Source organism: Polypterus senegalus, unplaced genomic scaffold, assembly GCF_016835505.1.
Source record: "Polypterus senegalus isolate Bchr_013 unplaced genomic scaffold, ASM1683550v1 scaffold_2544, whole genome shotgun sequence".
In the NCBI taxonomy this organism is placed as follows: Eukaryota; Metazoa; Chordata; class Cladistia; order Polypteriformes; family Polypteridae; genus Polypterus; species Polypterus senegalus.
Window position 1 is genome coordinate 124,823 of NW_024380677.1, and position 16,705 is coordinate 141,527.

Below are 16,705 nucleotides of genomic sequence, written 5' to 3' on the forward strand. Positions count from 1 at the left end.
AACCTCCACCCCTGAGAGAAAGAGCATGGCCAACGGAGTGAAACTTAAGGCTTGTAAAGATACCTAAATTGATGAGTTTGATAAGCCAATAGAGATGAATGGAGAAGAAAAAGAAATACAGAAATAATTGCTTCCTCTGTGCTTTAAGAGCTTATTTTAAAATATTACTGATTAGATCCTGCCATGTTTTGAAAAAATCTGTACAGATCCTCTAACTGAGTATTTGATTTTTCCAATTTCAAATAGTATAAACACATGGTTTCCCACTGACTTAAAAGAGGAGAGTTTGGATTCTTCCAGTTTAGCAGAATAAGTCTGCGTGCCAAAAGTGTAGTGAATGCAATCACAGTTTGTTTGTCCTTCTCCACTTTAAACCTCTCTGGAAGAACCCAAACACAGCTGTTAATGGGTTAGGAGGGATTGTGAGTCCAAGGCTGTCTGAAAGGTAATTAAAAATTTTGGTCCAGAATAATGTTAATTTGGTGCAGGCCCAAAACATGTGACCCAGTGAGGCTGGGACTTGATTGCAGCGTTCGCAGGTTGGATCATGCCCTGGAAACATTTTGGAGAGTTTTAGTCGAGACAGATGTGCTCGATATATAATTTTGAGTTGAATAATTGTATGCTTTGCGCATATGGAGCTCGAGTGAATTCTCTGCATTGCTACTTTCCACTCCTTTTCTGATATATTAATTGAGAGATCTTTTTCCCAGTGTCCTCTTGGATCTTTGAAAGGGAGGGACTGTAAAATGATTTTATATATTGCAGAGATGGTGTCTGAGTCCTTGAAATTGAGCAATATTTTTCCAGCATGGATGAGGGTGCAAGATGAGGAAAATCGGAAGGTTCTGTTTAACAAAGTTCCTAATTTGAAGATAGTGAAAGAAATGTGTAGCTGGAATGTTAAATTTGGAATGTAATTGTTCATAGGATGCAAAGACGTTGTCTATATAAAGATCTCTAAGCAAGTTAATCCCAAATTTTTCCAGATATTAAAAACTGCATATGTTTGAAGGTTGAAAGAGGTGGTTCTCTTGCAGAGGTGCCACAGATAAAAGCTTCTCCATCTTAAAATGCTTTCTACATTGGTTCATATTCTGAGTGAGTGAAGCACAATTGGGTTATTAGTATATTGGAGATAACGTGCATTTATTTGGGCACAGAGCAGGAATATAAAGAAGTACTGCAGGATTTTACTTCTATTGTGGACCAGCCTGTGTATGTTCATCTATTTGTGTCCAGGTTTTATAGCTTGTATGTTTGCTGCCCAGTAATAAAACTGGAAGTTAGGTAGAGCCATGCCACCTTCTGCCTTTTGTCTTTGTAGGGTCGCTCTTTGGATACGTGGATGTTTTGAGTTCCAAATAAATGAGGTTATTGTTGAATCTAATTGCTTAAAAATGATTTATTGATGTATATTGGAATGTTTTGAAATAAAAAAGGAGCTTAGGAAGAATATTCATCTTAACAGTGTTAATTCTTCCAGCTAGAGTGAGATGAAGGGTTGACCATCTATGCAAGTCTTGCTTAATTTTTTCCATGCAGACAGCAAAATTTTGTTGATAAAGAGCTTTATGTTTACTTGTGATGTTTACCCCTAGGTATTTAAACTGTTCTGCAATGATAAAAGGTAGGGTGTCTAATCTAATATTATATGCTTGAGAATTCACTGGAAAGAGTACACTTTTATTCAGATTAATTCTGAGACCAGAGATCTTTTGAAATTCTGTGAGTGCTGTTAAGACTGCAGGCACAGAATTTTGTGGGTCTGATATATACAGTACCATATCATCTGCATATAGAGAAATTGTCTGTTCCAGTCCTTCTCTGATAATTCCCTTTATTTGATCAGCATTTCGATAGTGTATTGCCAGTAGTTCAATGGCAATTGCAAACAGCAGCGGTGACAAGGGGCATCCTTGTCTGGTACCACGTTCTAGTTTAAAGTAGTCTGAACAAATGTTGTTGATACAAACTGAAGCTTCTGGATTGGTATACAGTAATTTGATCCATGCACAAATGTTCGGGCCAAACCCAAATTTCTCAAATGTAGTAAAAGGTATTTCCATTCAATCATGTCAAATGCTTTTTCTGCATCCAATGATAATAATATTTCTGGGGTGTTTGACTTAGTTGGTGAGTATATTACATTAAACAGGCGAAGATTTGAAGATAAGTGTTGACCCTTGATAAATCCAGTTTGATCTTGTGATATTACCGAAGGGAGCACTTTCTCCATCCTTCTAGCTATGATTTTTGAGAGTATTTTAACGTCATTATTCAAAAGTGAAATTGGTCTGTATGATGCACATTGTAATAAGTCCTTATTTTGTTTAGGAAAAATGGTGATTAATGCTTGGCGAAAAGTTTGAGGAAGAGTTTGATTGTCTCTGGCTTCTGTCAATGTTGCTAATAGGAGGGGTGCTAGCTGAGCAGAGAATTTCTTATAAAATTCTGCAGGGTAGACATCAGGGCCTGGTACTTTCCCGCCTTGAAGTGACTTTATGGCATCTTTTTTCATTATACCTTTGTGTTTATTTTATATTCCAGTTACCACTTGAATGAGATCAAATATGTCTCTGCCTCTTGCGTATTCACACACACTTTCTTATATTAAAATGTCACTATTTGATCATTTTTTTTCTGATCTTGCCCAATCTCCACATTATGGTGCATAGTACTGAAAATACAGACAGACTTCTACTTTTTGGGCACATACGGCGTCAGCATGGTCCTGCCAGATCTAAACACTAGCATGGAGAATTGCTCGCATACTGCAGTGACTTTAGCTGCAGGTGAAAGTTCTGTGCAGCAACATGGGACGACTGGGATCTTTTTCTAAATATGGAGTGGCATTACACATGTACTTTGTCTCCAGATCTGCTGCAATCCAAAACTTTATGTCAAATTTTTCAGGCAGCAATATGCTGCTCTGGGTTGTAACTCAAGACACTGTTCTCAACAAAACGTTGCCAGATATCCGAGATTGCAGCAAACCTGTCGTTTTTCACATGTTCTGCACAGGTGTCTTTGTTGTCAAAGCACAAATGCCGCATGACAGTCTGACAGTGGTCACGGGACATCATACCTTTGATTGACGGTATGACAAATAGTTCTGAGTAGGCATCAATCACAGCACCAACTGAGGTCATCACTGCTCTTGTAAAAGAGAGGTGATAAATGCCTTCAACTCAGAGAGGGAGAGGCAAGTTCATTATACCACATGAACGTCACTGACAGAATAAAACTGAATTAAAAAAAAATGCTAACTTTTGCAAGTAGCCAAAATTTACACCAGGTGTTACAGACTCAAATCAAATGTATGTTTTTATTATGTAATACTAATAATAATAGTAGCTCACTACTCAAAACGCAGAGCACCCAGACTCAAACCCGATCCTCTTGATTAAAAGGCAGCAGTTCTTACCTCTTCACCAGCCATTGACAACAACATGTACTTTCAATAATTTCTTTTCATTTGGTTATCTATACTAATAAAAGGCAAAGCCCTCACTGACTGACTCACTGACTCATCACTAATTCTCCAACTTCTCATGTAGGTAGAAGGCTAAAATTTGGCAGGCACATTCCTTACAGCTTACTTACAAAAGTTAGGCAGATTTCATTTAGAAATTCTACGCGTAATGGTCATAACTGGAACCTACTTACGTACATATATACGGCCATAGCCTGCAGCTCGGCGCCGTGAGGCGGAGTTGCGCCCCTCATCGCCACGCCTCCCACGAATTGGAGTGCCTGCCCATATAGGCGCCCGCCAGCGCAATCCAATAGACACGCTGCCGCCAAATATTCGCGGCTGAAGGACTGTGCTTATGCAAACGAAGATGAGATGGTCAGGGATAGACTAGTGTTTGGCACAAACTCAGCAAAAGTGCGAGAGAAACTTTTAAGTGCCGGGTCTTAGCTAACATTAAATAAAAACGTGGACATTGCAAGATTGCACGAGATAGCACAAGCACAGCTGAAAACCTTCGATGCATGTACTCCGAGCGGCTCACGTGAACTGACTGTGAACGCAGTACGCAGAGAACAAGCAAGACCTCCAAAGAGCGCTGAACAAAAAACGCATTACACAATTGAGAAGGCAGCAAAAGAATATGAAGCGAGTGACGCATACAAGCATATTCATAAGTGCAGCTACTGCGGAAACAAAGCACGATGTAAACCGCAAGTTTAAATTAAGATTATAGACACCCTGCTGCTGCCATTTGTCATGCCTACGACAAATACGATATTCACGAGATACAAGTTTAATGAGAAGACGCGGGGTATAAACGAGATTTTGGAACACTTTGTAATGGAGTTAAAACTGCTGGTGAAGGACTGTGCTTATGCAAATGAATAGGAAAGCAAGGTATAAAGCTTAACTTTAAATTAAGTTCATAGACACGCTGCCGCTGGCGTTTGAAATACCTAAGAGGAATACGATATTCGTGAGATACAAGTTTACTGAGAGGACGCAGGGTATAAACGAGAGTTTTGATCACTTTGTAACTGAGTTAAAATTGCTGGTGAAGGACTGTGCTTATGCAAACGAAGATGAGATTGTCAGGGATAGAATAGTGTTTGGCGCAAACTCAGCAAAAGTGCGACAGAAACTTTTAAGTGCCTGGTCTGAGCTAACATTAAATAATTGCTGGTGAAGGACTGTGCTTATGCAAACGAATAGAAAGCAAATGTTATGTTATTTTTAAAATGTTTCCTTTTCTTTTTTATAACTTCTTTAACACACTTTTTCTCCACTGCGAAGCACAGGTATTTTGCTAGTATTCTTATAAAAGTGCACTTGTTTGTTATACCTTTTGTGAAAGTGATTATTTGATATTTGGACTTCAGCCTTCACACATTATACACTTCACATTGCCATTTTGTCATTATTAAAGTAAGATGAAAAGTTTATATGTTCAGCATTTGTTGCACCGTATTTCCTATTATCCTACATTTACACTGATTGTTGTAGACACGGAACACACATGAAATGTATTTGTTTCAAATAGTGATAGATTATTCAGCCTATACAATTACAAACACCTCACTGTCAGATAAAGACACTTCAGCGTCTGAGTTGACATCAGCTGCCTCGGTAGGGGATGAGTGAGCAGGCTGCCTGCTGCCAGTGCCGATTGACACATTTACAAGACAATAATACTGATGAGGAGGTTCAAAGGAATTTAAGGTGGTGCTGGCATTACAACTTTTTCCATAGACTTCAGGGATTCTAGTGTTAAGGATAAGATTGAGCAGCACATGGCAAGAATGGGAGTTTTACTGAGCAGTCAGCATGGGTTCAGAAGAAGGAGGTCATGTTTTACTAACATGCTGGAATGAGGCAGCAACAAAAGGGCATGACCAAAATGGAGCATATGATATTATTTATCTGGACTTCCAGAAAGCATTTGATAAAGTGCCATATGAGAGGGTGGGCATCAACTAAAAGAAGTGGGAGTTCATGGTGTGGTGTGTAAATGGGTGCAGAATTGGCTCGGACACAGGAAGCAGAGGGTGATGATGTGAGGAACCTCATTAGAATTGGTTGATGTTAAGAGTGGTGACCAGCAAGGGTCAGTGCAGCAGCTGCTAGTAAGTGCTGTAATAAATTGAATCCGACTCCATGAAAGAGTTGGGGAATTGCCCCGTATAATGTTCAGAGGACAGGTCCAAATAAAAAATGAACAAAAGGTTCAAATGAGACATTAGACATTAACAAATGATAACAGAGGGTATTTATAGGTAAGCAAAACAAAGATGGCTAGAGGAAGTGATGAAAGAAAGAGAAAGAGAGACATTAGTACTGCTTTGCAAACCTTCATCCCACGAGCGTGTCTCCTGAGACGGAATCAAAATTCAATGCAATCTTTAAAGTAAAAACAGTATTCAAAATTCGAAAGGATTGTAGCGACCCAGCCAAGTTGAAGCCATTTTTGTTTTAAGTGACTGCTATGTCCAATTGAGGGAGGGCGGAGTACAGCACAGAAGACTGATAGCGGGGTATTGATTGATGTGGTAAGGGGGTGCACTGTGCGGGGGATGAGGGGTTGGAGAGGGTGGTAGAAAGTTGTTTTTGGGGTTACGAAGTCGGTGATTGCTCAAGTAGAACTTTTGTGACACTTTATTACGTCAGTCGCTACATTATCAAAAAAAAAGATAGCATTAACGCAAACAAAAGGTAATTAATCATCAGAACCAGGAGTAACTGAAAAATAGCAGGACAAATTGAGGTCAGAAATAAAAGGCAAAGAGTGGAAAACAAAGTCAAAAATTGTATATCTGATTAAACAAACACAGGGGTTGGCGAACGAAGAGAGCAGGGGGCAAAGCCCCCTAGTATATATATATATAGTATAAATGGTTTAGATAAGAATATAAGAAACAAGCTGGTTATATTTAGAGGCAATAACAAGATAGGTGGATTGGCAAATAATGAAGAATCCACTGAATCATCACAGGGGACTTGGATAGCAGACAGGCTTGGGCAGGTTTGTGGATGGTGAAATTTAACGTCAGTAAATGTAAAGGATTATACATAGGAAGCAAAAATGTGAGATTTGAATGCACAATTGAGATTACACCTTATGAAAAGGATTTAGGAGTCAAAGTGGACACTATCAACATCTAGAAAGTTTTCAGATGCCATTAAGAAGTCTCATAGAATATTGGGCTATTTAGCTCCTTGTTGTGTGGAGTACAAGTCCAAGGAGGTTCTGCTCAACCTTTATAACACACTGGTGAGGCCTAATTTTGAGTCCTGTATGTAGTTTTGGTCTCCAGGCTACAAAAAAGGACATAACAGCACAAGAAAAGGTCCAGAGAAGAGCGACTAGGCTGATTCAGGGCTACAGGGGTTGAATTACGAGGAAAGATTAAAAGAGCTGAGCCTTTACAGTTTAAGCAAACAGAGATGAAGAGAAGACATGATTGAAGTGTTTAAATTTATGAAAGGAATTAGTCCAGTAGATCAAGACCATTTTTTAAAATGAGATCATCAAGAACATGGGGACACAGCTATAAGCCTGATAAGGGTGAATTTCATGCAGACATTATAGAACCGTAGATACAGAAATCCACAGACACATGAAATAAGCTACCAAGTAGTGTGGTAGACAGTAAGACTTTAGGGACTTTCAAAACTTGACTTGATGTTATTTTGGAAAAATTAAGTGGATAGGACTGGCGAGCTTTGTTAGGCTGAATGGCCTGTTCTCGTCTAGAAGTCTTAGTGTTTTGGCTCTGGCTTTTTAAATAATGGTTTTATAACTGATACCTTTAGTGCATCGAAGACTGCACCATTCAGCAATGAACTATTGGTAATACAAAAAATGAATGAAGACAAAAAAATGGAACCTTCACTGCTTTTGTTAAGATTGGTCCAAGGCACAGGAAGGATGCTTTATTTTAGAAATTAAATTTAAGATGTCCTCTTCTGTTATTGAGTGGTGTGTTTGAACAAAGATGGGAATTGCCACTGTAATTATTAGTTTGTCAGGTGATACTGAACTCTGGAATCTTATACTACCAGTTTTATCATTAACAAAGTTCATTAAGTCTGTACTGTTAATGTTTGCAGGTAAAGGTGGTTTTGGTTACTTAGTGCTTAACACCCACACCCTAAGCAGCACAAAGCAAAATAAAATGTTACTTTTATTACAAAAAATATGCAAAGGAAGAATGAACACAAGGAGGGCATAATGTTCAAATAAGCAAAAGTTATACTGTATACAGCCTCTCTGGATACACTTAAGCCCAGTATGTCCAGTGAGTTGGATTGCCTAGTACAAGTGCTCCCTTCATCTGCCTTCCTCTCCAACCCATCTTCCTCCAGCTATGTGATCCTACCCTTATCTTGTCCTGACCCTGTGCTTAATACAATACTTTTGTAGCAGGGCCACATAGGGTTTTATTTTTACTATGTACTATGTCCTGTTGAGTGATTATTAAATGTGAATAACAACGCTAGTTGCACAGATTCCTGTTTGTAAATTGGGATCTGTGTCTTTAACAGTAGAATACCTGAATCCTGCAAAAATATTCATAATGCCAGGCTACCTTAATTTCACTCACTGCTCTAACAACTGCGCTAATTGCGCACTGATAAGCCCCTTTGTTTTGACAATTGGCTGCAGGCAGGCAGCCTGCTATCCCATCCCCCACCGAGGCAGCTGAAGGCAGACACAACATTTTCAGAGCTCAAGTCACTTTATCTAGGAGTGAGGTGTCTGTACAGGGTAAATAATATATTGTTATTTGGAATAAATGTATTTCATGTATGTTCCGTGTCTACAACGAACAGTGTAACTGTAGGACGACAGGAAATGTGAGGCAAGAAATTTTGAACTCTTAACTAAAACTGAACATTTTTTCATGTTTTAGTAATAATTGACAAAATGTTGACCTGAAGTGTCAGATGTGTAAAGACTGAAGTCCAAATATCAAATAAACACTTTCACAAAAGGTACAACAAAAGAAGTGCACTTTTATTCAGAATAAAACCAAAGAAAAAGAAATAGTTTAATTTACATGTTGCTGTCAATGTGTGAAAACTGAAACCCAAATATCAATTGATACGAAATAAAGACGTCTGCATGCATGTGTATGTTTGTGTCTTTCACAGTGGAAATTCGGTAGTCTCACAGCTATCTTCCTGGCTGGTGAAAGGATAAGAACTGCTCCTTTGTAATCAAGACATTGCTGGTTCGATCCCGTGTCCTCTCTGCATTACATGTTTTCAGTAGTGGGCTGCTATTATTGTTACTATTATATAATAAAAACATACATTTAATTTGAGTCAGTAACAGCCTACACAAAGTTATGGTACTTGTAAAACTTAGCTTTTTTTTTTTTTAATTCAGTTTTATTCTTTCAGTCACGTTCATCCTGCCCTTGATCTGACACTACTAGTTTTCAAATGAAGACGTGGTGCAACAAAAGAAGTGTGCTTTTATGTGCAATTTGTTTATTTAAGTTTTATTTTTGAATAAAATCACACTTGTTTCATTGATATGTTGGAGACTTGAAATGAAAATATACATCTGATTTGATGAAAGTAAATTGGGACCTGGTTGTGGTGGACTTATGACTTTCTATTATACTGAAATAGTTTTCACATTCCGTTGTACTGACAGTTTACATCCCCTCACTCGGCAGACACGGCAAACACAGCAGACAGAGTATATTCTGTAATAAGCAAACTCACTACTGCCCAACCCGGTGTTTTCATCACAATTTCTGGGGTCTTTAACCATGTTTTACTTTCCTCTAGCATCACCAATTTTTATCAGTTTGTGGACTGCACAACAAGAGAAAACAAGACCCTGGACTTTTTGTATGCAAATGTTAAATAGCTACTGTATATAACTCTGTTGCATTGCCACCTTTATGCCAATCAGACTATCATTTGCTGCAGCTCATAACACATATAAACCCATTGTCCAATGGCTGCAAGCCACCAGCAAGACCATGTAAGAAAGGACAATACAGGATGAGGAAGCTCTGAAAGATGCCTTTGAAAGCACTGAGTGGGAAGTGCTTTGTGAGGGAGACAGGCATTGTATCACAGACTACATAAAGTTTTGTGTGGATATCAGAGTCCCAACAAAGACATTGTTCTGTTTTCCCAACAACAAGCCATGGATCACAAAAGACTTCAAAGCCCTACTGAATATGATAAAGGCAATATCAAGCAGGTGCAGTCAGAACTGAAGAAGCAGCTCCATGAAGGGCAAGCCCACTACAAAGACAAACCTGAGCATAAGTTACAACAAAATAACATGAAGGAATTTAAATAGATAGATAGATAGATGGATGAAAGGCACTATATAATTGATTGATAGATAGATAGATATATACTTTATTAATCCCAAGGGGAAATTCACATAATTCAGCAGCAGTATACTGATAACAAAAAACAATATTAATTAAAGAGTAATAAAAATGCATGTAAAAACAGACAATAACTTTGAATAATGTTAGCGTATACCCACCCGGGTGTGAATTGAAGAGTCACATAGTGTGGGGGAGGAATGATCTCCTCAGTCTGTCAGTGGAGCAGGACGGTGACAAGTCTGTCACTGAAGCTACTCCTCTGTCTGGAGATGATCCTGTTCAGTGGATGCAGTGGATTCTTCATGATTGACAGGAGTTTGCTTAGCACCCTTCGCTCTGCCATGGATGTCAAACTGTCCAGCTTTATTCCTACAATAGAGCCTGCCTTCCTAACAAGTTTGTCCAGGCGTGAGACGTCCTTCATCTTTATGCTGCCTCCCCAGCACACCACCGTGTAGTAGAGGGCACTCGCCACAACCGTCTGGTAGAACATCTGCAGCATCTTATTGTAGATGTTTACGGACGGCAACCTTCTAAGGAAGTATAGTCGGCTCTGACCTTTCTTACACAGAGCATCAGTATTGGCAGACCAGTCCAATTTGTTATCCAGCTGCACTGCCAGGTATTTATAGGTCTGTGAGTGCAGCTGGATGAATTTAGGAATGGTATGAGGATTATCACTGGCAACAAGCAGGCTGTTAAAAATGTAGAGGAAGGGAACAAGAACACAGCAAATGAACTGAAGCAGATCTTCAACAGGTTTGACGTATTCTCGTCCCTTCCCCAACACTGCTATCTGTGTGCAAGCTACGCTCCCTGAACTTTGTGTCTATGCCAATCAAGTGAGGAGCAAGCTGGGTAAGCTATGCAAAAACAAGGTTTCAGGGTTCAGATGGATTCAAAGCCAAGGTGCTGAAAACACATGTCAGCCAGCTCTCTGGAGAACTTCAGAAATTGTTCTCCCTATCCCTGAATTTACAGAAGGTTCCCCAGCTGTGGCAAACATTCTGTGTGATCTCAGTGCCAAAGAAAGGCATTCCAGCGATCCCAAGGACTTCAGACTAGTTGCTCTTACTTCATACATCATGAAGACTTTGCGCGGCTGGTCCTACAACAGCTGTAAACCCTGGTTTCAGAACATCTGGATTTTCTGCTGTTTGCCTATCGGGCATATATAGGTGAAATGGATGATCTCATCTCCGTGCTACTCCCACTTGGACAAACCCGGAACCACAGTCAGGATGATGTTCTTTGAGTTTACCAGTGCTTTTAAAACTATTCCGCCTCATCAACTGGAGAAAAAGCTAAAGGTTATGAATCTTGATGCTTTGAATCTTGATGGTTCCACAATCTCTTGGATCATGGCTACCTGACCAACAGAGAGCAGCTTGTGAGGCTTAGGGACTTTGAGTTATAAATGGTGGTGTGTAATACTGGAGCACTTCAGGGAACTGTCCTGTCTCCTTTCCTGTTCACCCTCTACACAACAGACTTTCACTACAATGCTGCAGAATTTTTCAGATGACTTGTCAGTCATAGGCTGCATTAATAATGGCAATGTTCTTTTCTGCCCACTACTATCAGGCAATCCAATGCTTTCACTCGATGTACTCATTAAATTCATCTTGAAATATCAGCACAATATTTATTTATTTAGTTAGTTAGTTAGCTAGTTAGTTAGTTGGTAATATGGCTGTACTATTTGTCTTGTGAGTATGTGTTCTTGTTTTTTATGTTTCTGCTGCCATATGCATCTGAAATTCCCCATGGGGTTAATAAAGTTTATCTAATCTAATCTAATAAAAGACTTCTTATTAAGATGGGAGCTTTTTGCACCCTGATCCAAGATGGCTGTGTAGTCACTTATCAATGGTGCAACCCGAAAGAGGTGGACTCAGGATGGCAAAAAACAGACATCATATCCTTTGAGAGAGGAAAAGAAAAAGTATTAGGTAATAGCACCACCCTCTGGTTTGGAGTGCAGCAGTTTTTACATGAGCTCTGAAGTTGTCTCCGAAATATGTATGTGTGACACATGACACAGTTAACCTGGTGGTACCTTATTGAAAATCTTCAGAAAATCAAGATAAGAAATTTCATATGCACTTCCTCATAGAACTACAGCATTTACATCAAACACAACTCCTCTTGTCTGAACCCATGTTGACTATTTGCAAGCACACCTGTTCATGATTGTGTCACTGTCTTTTTTGCCAGGGAATGATGACGTAATATGTTATGTGAGTGGCATCAGGCATAAGTTACCACCATGCACTAAATACTAACAAGAAAAAAAAAAAGAAAACACACACACAAAATGACATTGTCGTAATAATAAAAAAAAGTTTAAATGTCATAAAAATAAAAATCACATGTAAACCAAACATCCAGCCCAAAACTGAGAACAACTGAGATTACAGCGTAGGGTGGCAAGTTAGAGATTTAGGTGACTCTAACACACACACACACACACACACACACACAGACTTGTCCTGTGGGAAGTGAGAGTAAATGCAGAATACCAAGAGGACAATGGCTAAACGGACACAAGGAGAGCATAAAATCTCCACCAGGATCAAGATTCAGACTTAGGATGGTGAACACCATGAAATAGCAGCACTCATTAAGTTGCGCCTTTTTGGAACTTTACTCCTTTACTTAACTTTTTCTTTCTGACATTTAAGTTAGACGGTTTATTTTTTATTATTTCTCCAGTTCTCTCTTCAATTTCCATTCCCTTCTTTCTGTGAATTTCTCATCTCTCCACATGTTTAGTTAGCAGCACCAGTCAGTCTCATCAAGAGTAAACCTTTAGGCTCTTATAATGTTTCAAAACTTTTACAATCTGGAAGAGTCAATCATTATAACATTTTGACAGACCTGACTTAATAACAAATCTCATGCTCAACCAACATGATGCTAAACTACCCCACAGACACACGTATACTGTGCTGTAAAATATATGGATGATCAAAGAACCACTAATTTAACTGTAAATGGATGTTTTAGAACTAAGGAGAGTCGCTGTGATATCTTAGACTAAAGTAAAAGAGGACATGACATGGATGACAGCAAACAGTTTGTGCGAAGGAGAGCTGTCTGTTAGCATTAACATTAGAATCTCTGAAGCCTACAAAAAAACTCGTAATCCCGGCCCACCTTAAATTACTTTGAACCGCTCCATCAGCATCTTTTGTGTTGAAAATGTGTCAATCAGCACAAGCAGCCTGCTATCCCATCACCCCCCACCACCGCAGCTGAAGTTCTCCCCAGATCAAGTCTGTTCATCTCGGTGTGAGGTGCCTGGAGTTGCAGAGGGTGAATCATGTATCATTATTTGGAACACATGTATTTCATGTGTGTTCCGTGTCTACAATCATCTGTTTAAATGTAGGATGACAGGAAATACGAGGCAAAAAATGCTGAACACATAATTAAAACAGAACACTTTTCATCTTACTTTAATAATGACAAAATGGCATTTTGAAGTGTACAATGTATGAAGCCTGAAATCCAAATAGAAAATAAACATGTGCACTTTTATTCAAAAATATAACTTCTTTTTGCGCACATACACCATCAGCATGACACTGCCAGATCTACACACTAGTGTGGCGAATTGCTCGCATAAAGAAGTCACTGTAGCTGTAGGTAGATGTCCACTTTTTGGTGCCAAGAAGAGTTGTGTTGCAGTGCAGCAGCCTATTAGCCAGGGAAAGCTCTGTGAAGAAGCTCTCTGTTGCTATGGTCCTGCCTTTGTCCAGAAATGGCTCCATAAGTTTTATGACCACTGACTGAGAAAGTCTTTCTCCAGTGGGACAACTGGGATTTTTTCCTAAATAAGGAGTGGCATTGCACATGTAATTTGTCTTCAGATCTGCTGCAATCCAAACCTTTTTCTCATCAAAAGTAATATGTTGCCCTGGGTTATAACACAAAACACAGATCTCAACAAAACGTTGGCAGATTTCCCAGAACACAGCAAACCTGTTGTTTTTCCCACGTTCTGCATGGGTGTCTTTGTTGTCAAAGCGCAAATGCTGTATGATAGACTGATAGTGGTCATGGGACATTGTATCTTTGATTGCCAGTACAACAAAAAGTTCTGAGCAGGCTTCAATCACAGCACCAACTGTGGTCATCGCTTCTCTTGTGAAACACCATCAACTCAGAGAGGGAGAAGGAAGTTCATTATACTACATCTTTACTTGAAAAGTAAGTGTCAGATTTGGGTGTGAATGTGGCTGAGACAATAAAAATGAACTAAAAAAACACTAACTTTTGGCAAGTAGGAAAAATTTACACCGGGTGTTACAGACTCAAATCAAATGTAGGTTTTTATTATATTATAGTAATAATAATAATTGCAGCTCACTACTTAAAACACAATGTGCCCGGACTCGAACCCAGGACCTTTTGTTTAAGGCAGCAGTTCTTACCTCTGCACCATCCAAGAATACCTATTGCCTTTCTGTCGATTGACATTTGAGCTTGGGTTTGTAATTCATTGACAACAACATGTAAATTGAATGACTTTTTTTTCTTTGGTTATAATCTTGAATGAAAGCACACGTTTGTTTGATATTTGGACTAAAGTCTTCACACATTATACACTTCACGTCATTATTACTATAACATGGAAAAAGTTTCTGCTTTACTTATGTGTTCAGCATTTCTTGCCTCGCATTTCCTTTCATCCTACACCTATGCAGATCTTTGTAGGCACGGAACACACATGAAATGCATACATTTCAAATAACGATATATTATTTACCCTCTACGACTCCAGGCACCTCACACCCAGATAAACAAGACTTGAGCTCTGTGCATCTTCTCTGTGACTTGAGATGCATCAGTGGGTTGATGGGATAGCAGGCTTCTTGCTGCTTGTGCTGATCGACACATTTTCTACCATACACTGGGTGAATGTTTTGTTCTCATTATCACTGTATTAATCTTTACTGTTCTTTAGGTCTGTTTTTTTTTTTCTTGTGTCTGACACCTTTTTATTACATATTTTTGGATGTTTTAATTCATCACATTCTAAATTACATCTTTATTACTCTTTGAGGCATTTCATTTCAAAATGCACTTTTGGAGTTAGCATAATGGTAAAGTATATTGAGGACAGTGTTGCTCAGAAATCTTAGCAGTCTGCCTTTTGTTCAATTAAGTTTGCCATCTCTGCTCTCCAATGAAACTACCTTTTTTGTACAAAAAAACAGAAAAATGCTAAGAATGCTGACCTTTGACAAAAATGAGTCCTGCAGGAGGAGTTATTGCTGTCTTTAAAACTCAGCAATTAATTGTTTATGGGATTTATCTGCCACAAACAACTACTTTATGAAGAAAACAGTAAAATAAAAGCTCTTGTATGAGGTGTAAAATACTGTAATTAAGTGAAAATTCTTGAAGTCTACCAGTAAAGACACCTCATGAAAGGGATGGTGCACTTCTGTCATTTCTCTCCTGATTCCTACTTGGTGCGTCTGATGAGGTAAATTGGAGCAATTGTGGTAGAGAAGAAGAAGCCAGCAGATAAAAAATATGACTCACTGTAATTTCAGGCTTTCTAAATGTGCTGTGTCTTTGCAGGTCGTTACTCTGATCCCATTGTTCATGGACCAGCATCACCAGTGCTTAAAGACAGTGAAGTCAACTTCACCTGCAAATCTACTGGAGGATATCCCAAGCCAAAAATTCAGTGGTCAGTGAATAAGGAGCCATTTCAGGACTCAAGCCGAGTAGACACAAGATTGAGCAAAGACAGCAGGGAGCGCTACAATGTGACCAGCATCTTGACTGTGAACATGACAGAAAAAGTAACTGTGTCCTGCTCTGTTGAGAACGAAAAACTGAGAGACAAGAGGGCATCACCTGAGACTGAGTGTGAGTTCATCTTGTGTGTGATTATAAAGATGACCTGTCAAAAAATGAGAAGTCATGCAGAAAAGAAAATCCTTCTCACAAAAAGCACTCCTAATCTGTCATTTGTTTTCATTGTAATTTATTCAAATGTTCTGAATATTGTGGAATTCAAATGATGTTAGCAAACCTGACATAATTTTGAGTAGCAACTGAGAACTACATATTCAGAACTCAGAATTCTTTTTAACAGATAGCTCCTGTGATAAAAATAGTTTGGGAAAAATTTAAATACCGCATAATGGAGGCACCTCTGTAAGCCTCTGATCTCCAGAAGTTACCAAAGTAATGTTTATTCTGCAAAATAAAGTCAAAGGAGAGGATAAAAATAGGGTAACAGAAAGTAACAAAACATAACAATGAAAATACAATCCAGTCTCCACTCTGTACTTCATTATTCAGGTGTTTCAGTTTCTTTCTACTCAGTTGGGTGGCTGGTGCACTTTCCCCACTACTAAACTCTGCTTTCCCACTTTCCTGTTACACTCTCTGTGTCTTCTTTCCACTCCTGCTCTTTCCACACACCCTTCCCTTCATTTTGATCTTCTGCCTCACTCATTTGCTAACTCAACATTTATCCTTTTTCTTTGGAACAATCACTAAGTCAATCCCTGACACAGTTCTAAAAAGAGCAGTGGCTTATACCCCAGAGCTCCCCCTAGAGGCCCCATGTCACCTTGCACCCTTCAGCCCTGACATTTGTGAAAACACCAGACACCCTTTGTCTTCCCAGCCCAATCTGCTCTTTCATTTTAAACATAGGACTCCCTCTATGCCTTGTGATTTTTATGCTGCCAACTAGTGCTCAAGGGTGGATAATTTCTGTCTTTAGTAATACAATGCTCTAGCACACAAAAAGTTTTTGTAAATGAGGTCAATTAAAGGCTGGAGGAGAGAGACAGAGAATCACATTTGAGGGGCAGTGCTGATCGGCATTGCT

At 39.0% G+C, this 16,705-nt stretch overlaps 1 protein-coding gene across 1 annotated transcript in view; it reads left to right on the forward strand.

Annotated features, from left to right (window-relative positions):
* The window catches only part of LOC120520279 (CD276 antigen homolog), a 113,865-nt gene that overhangs the window by 86,606 nt on the left and 10,554 nt on the right, over positions 1-16,705 (forward strand). The window contains exon 4 of the mRNA XM_039742774.1: positions 15,436-15,729. Coding sequence (XP_039598708.1) covers positions 15,436-15,729 — 294 coding nt within the window. The remainder of the gene's footprint in view (positions 1-15,435; positions 15,730-16,705) is intronic.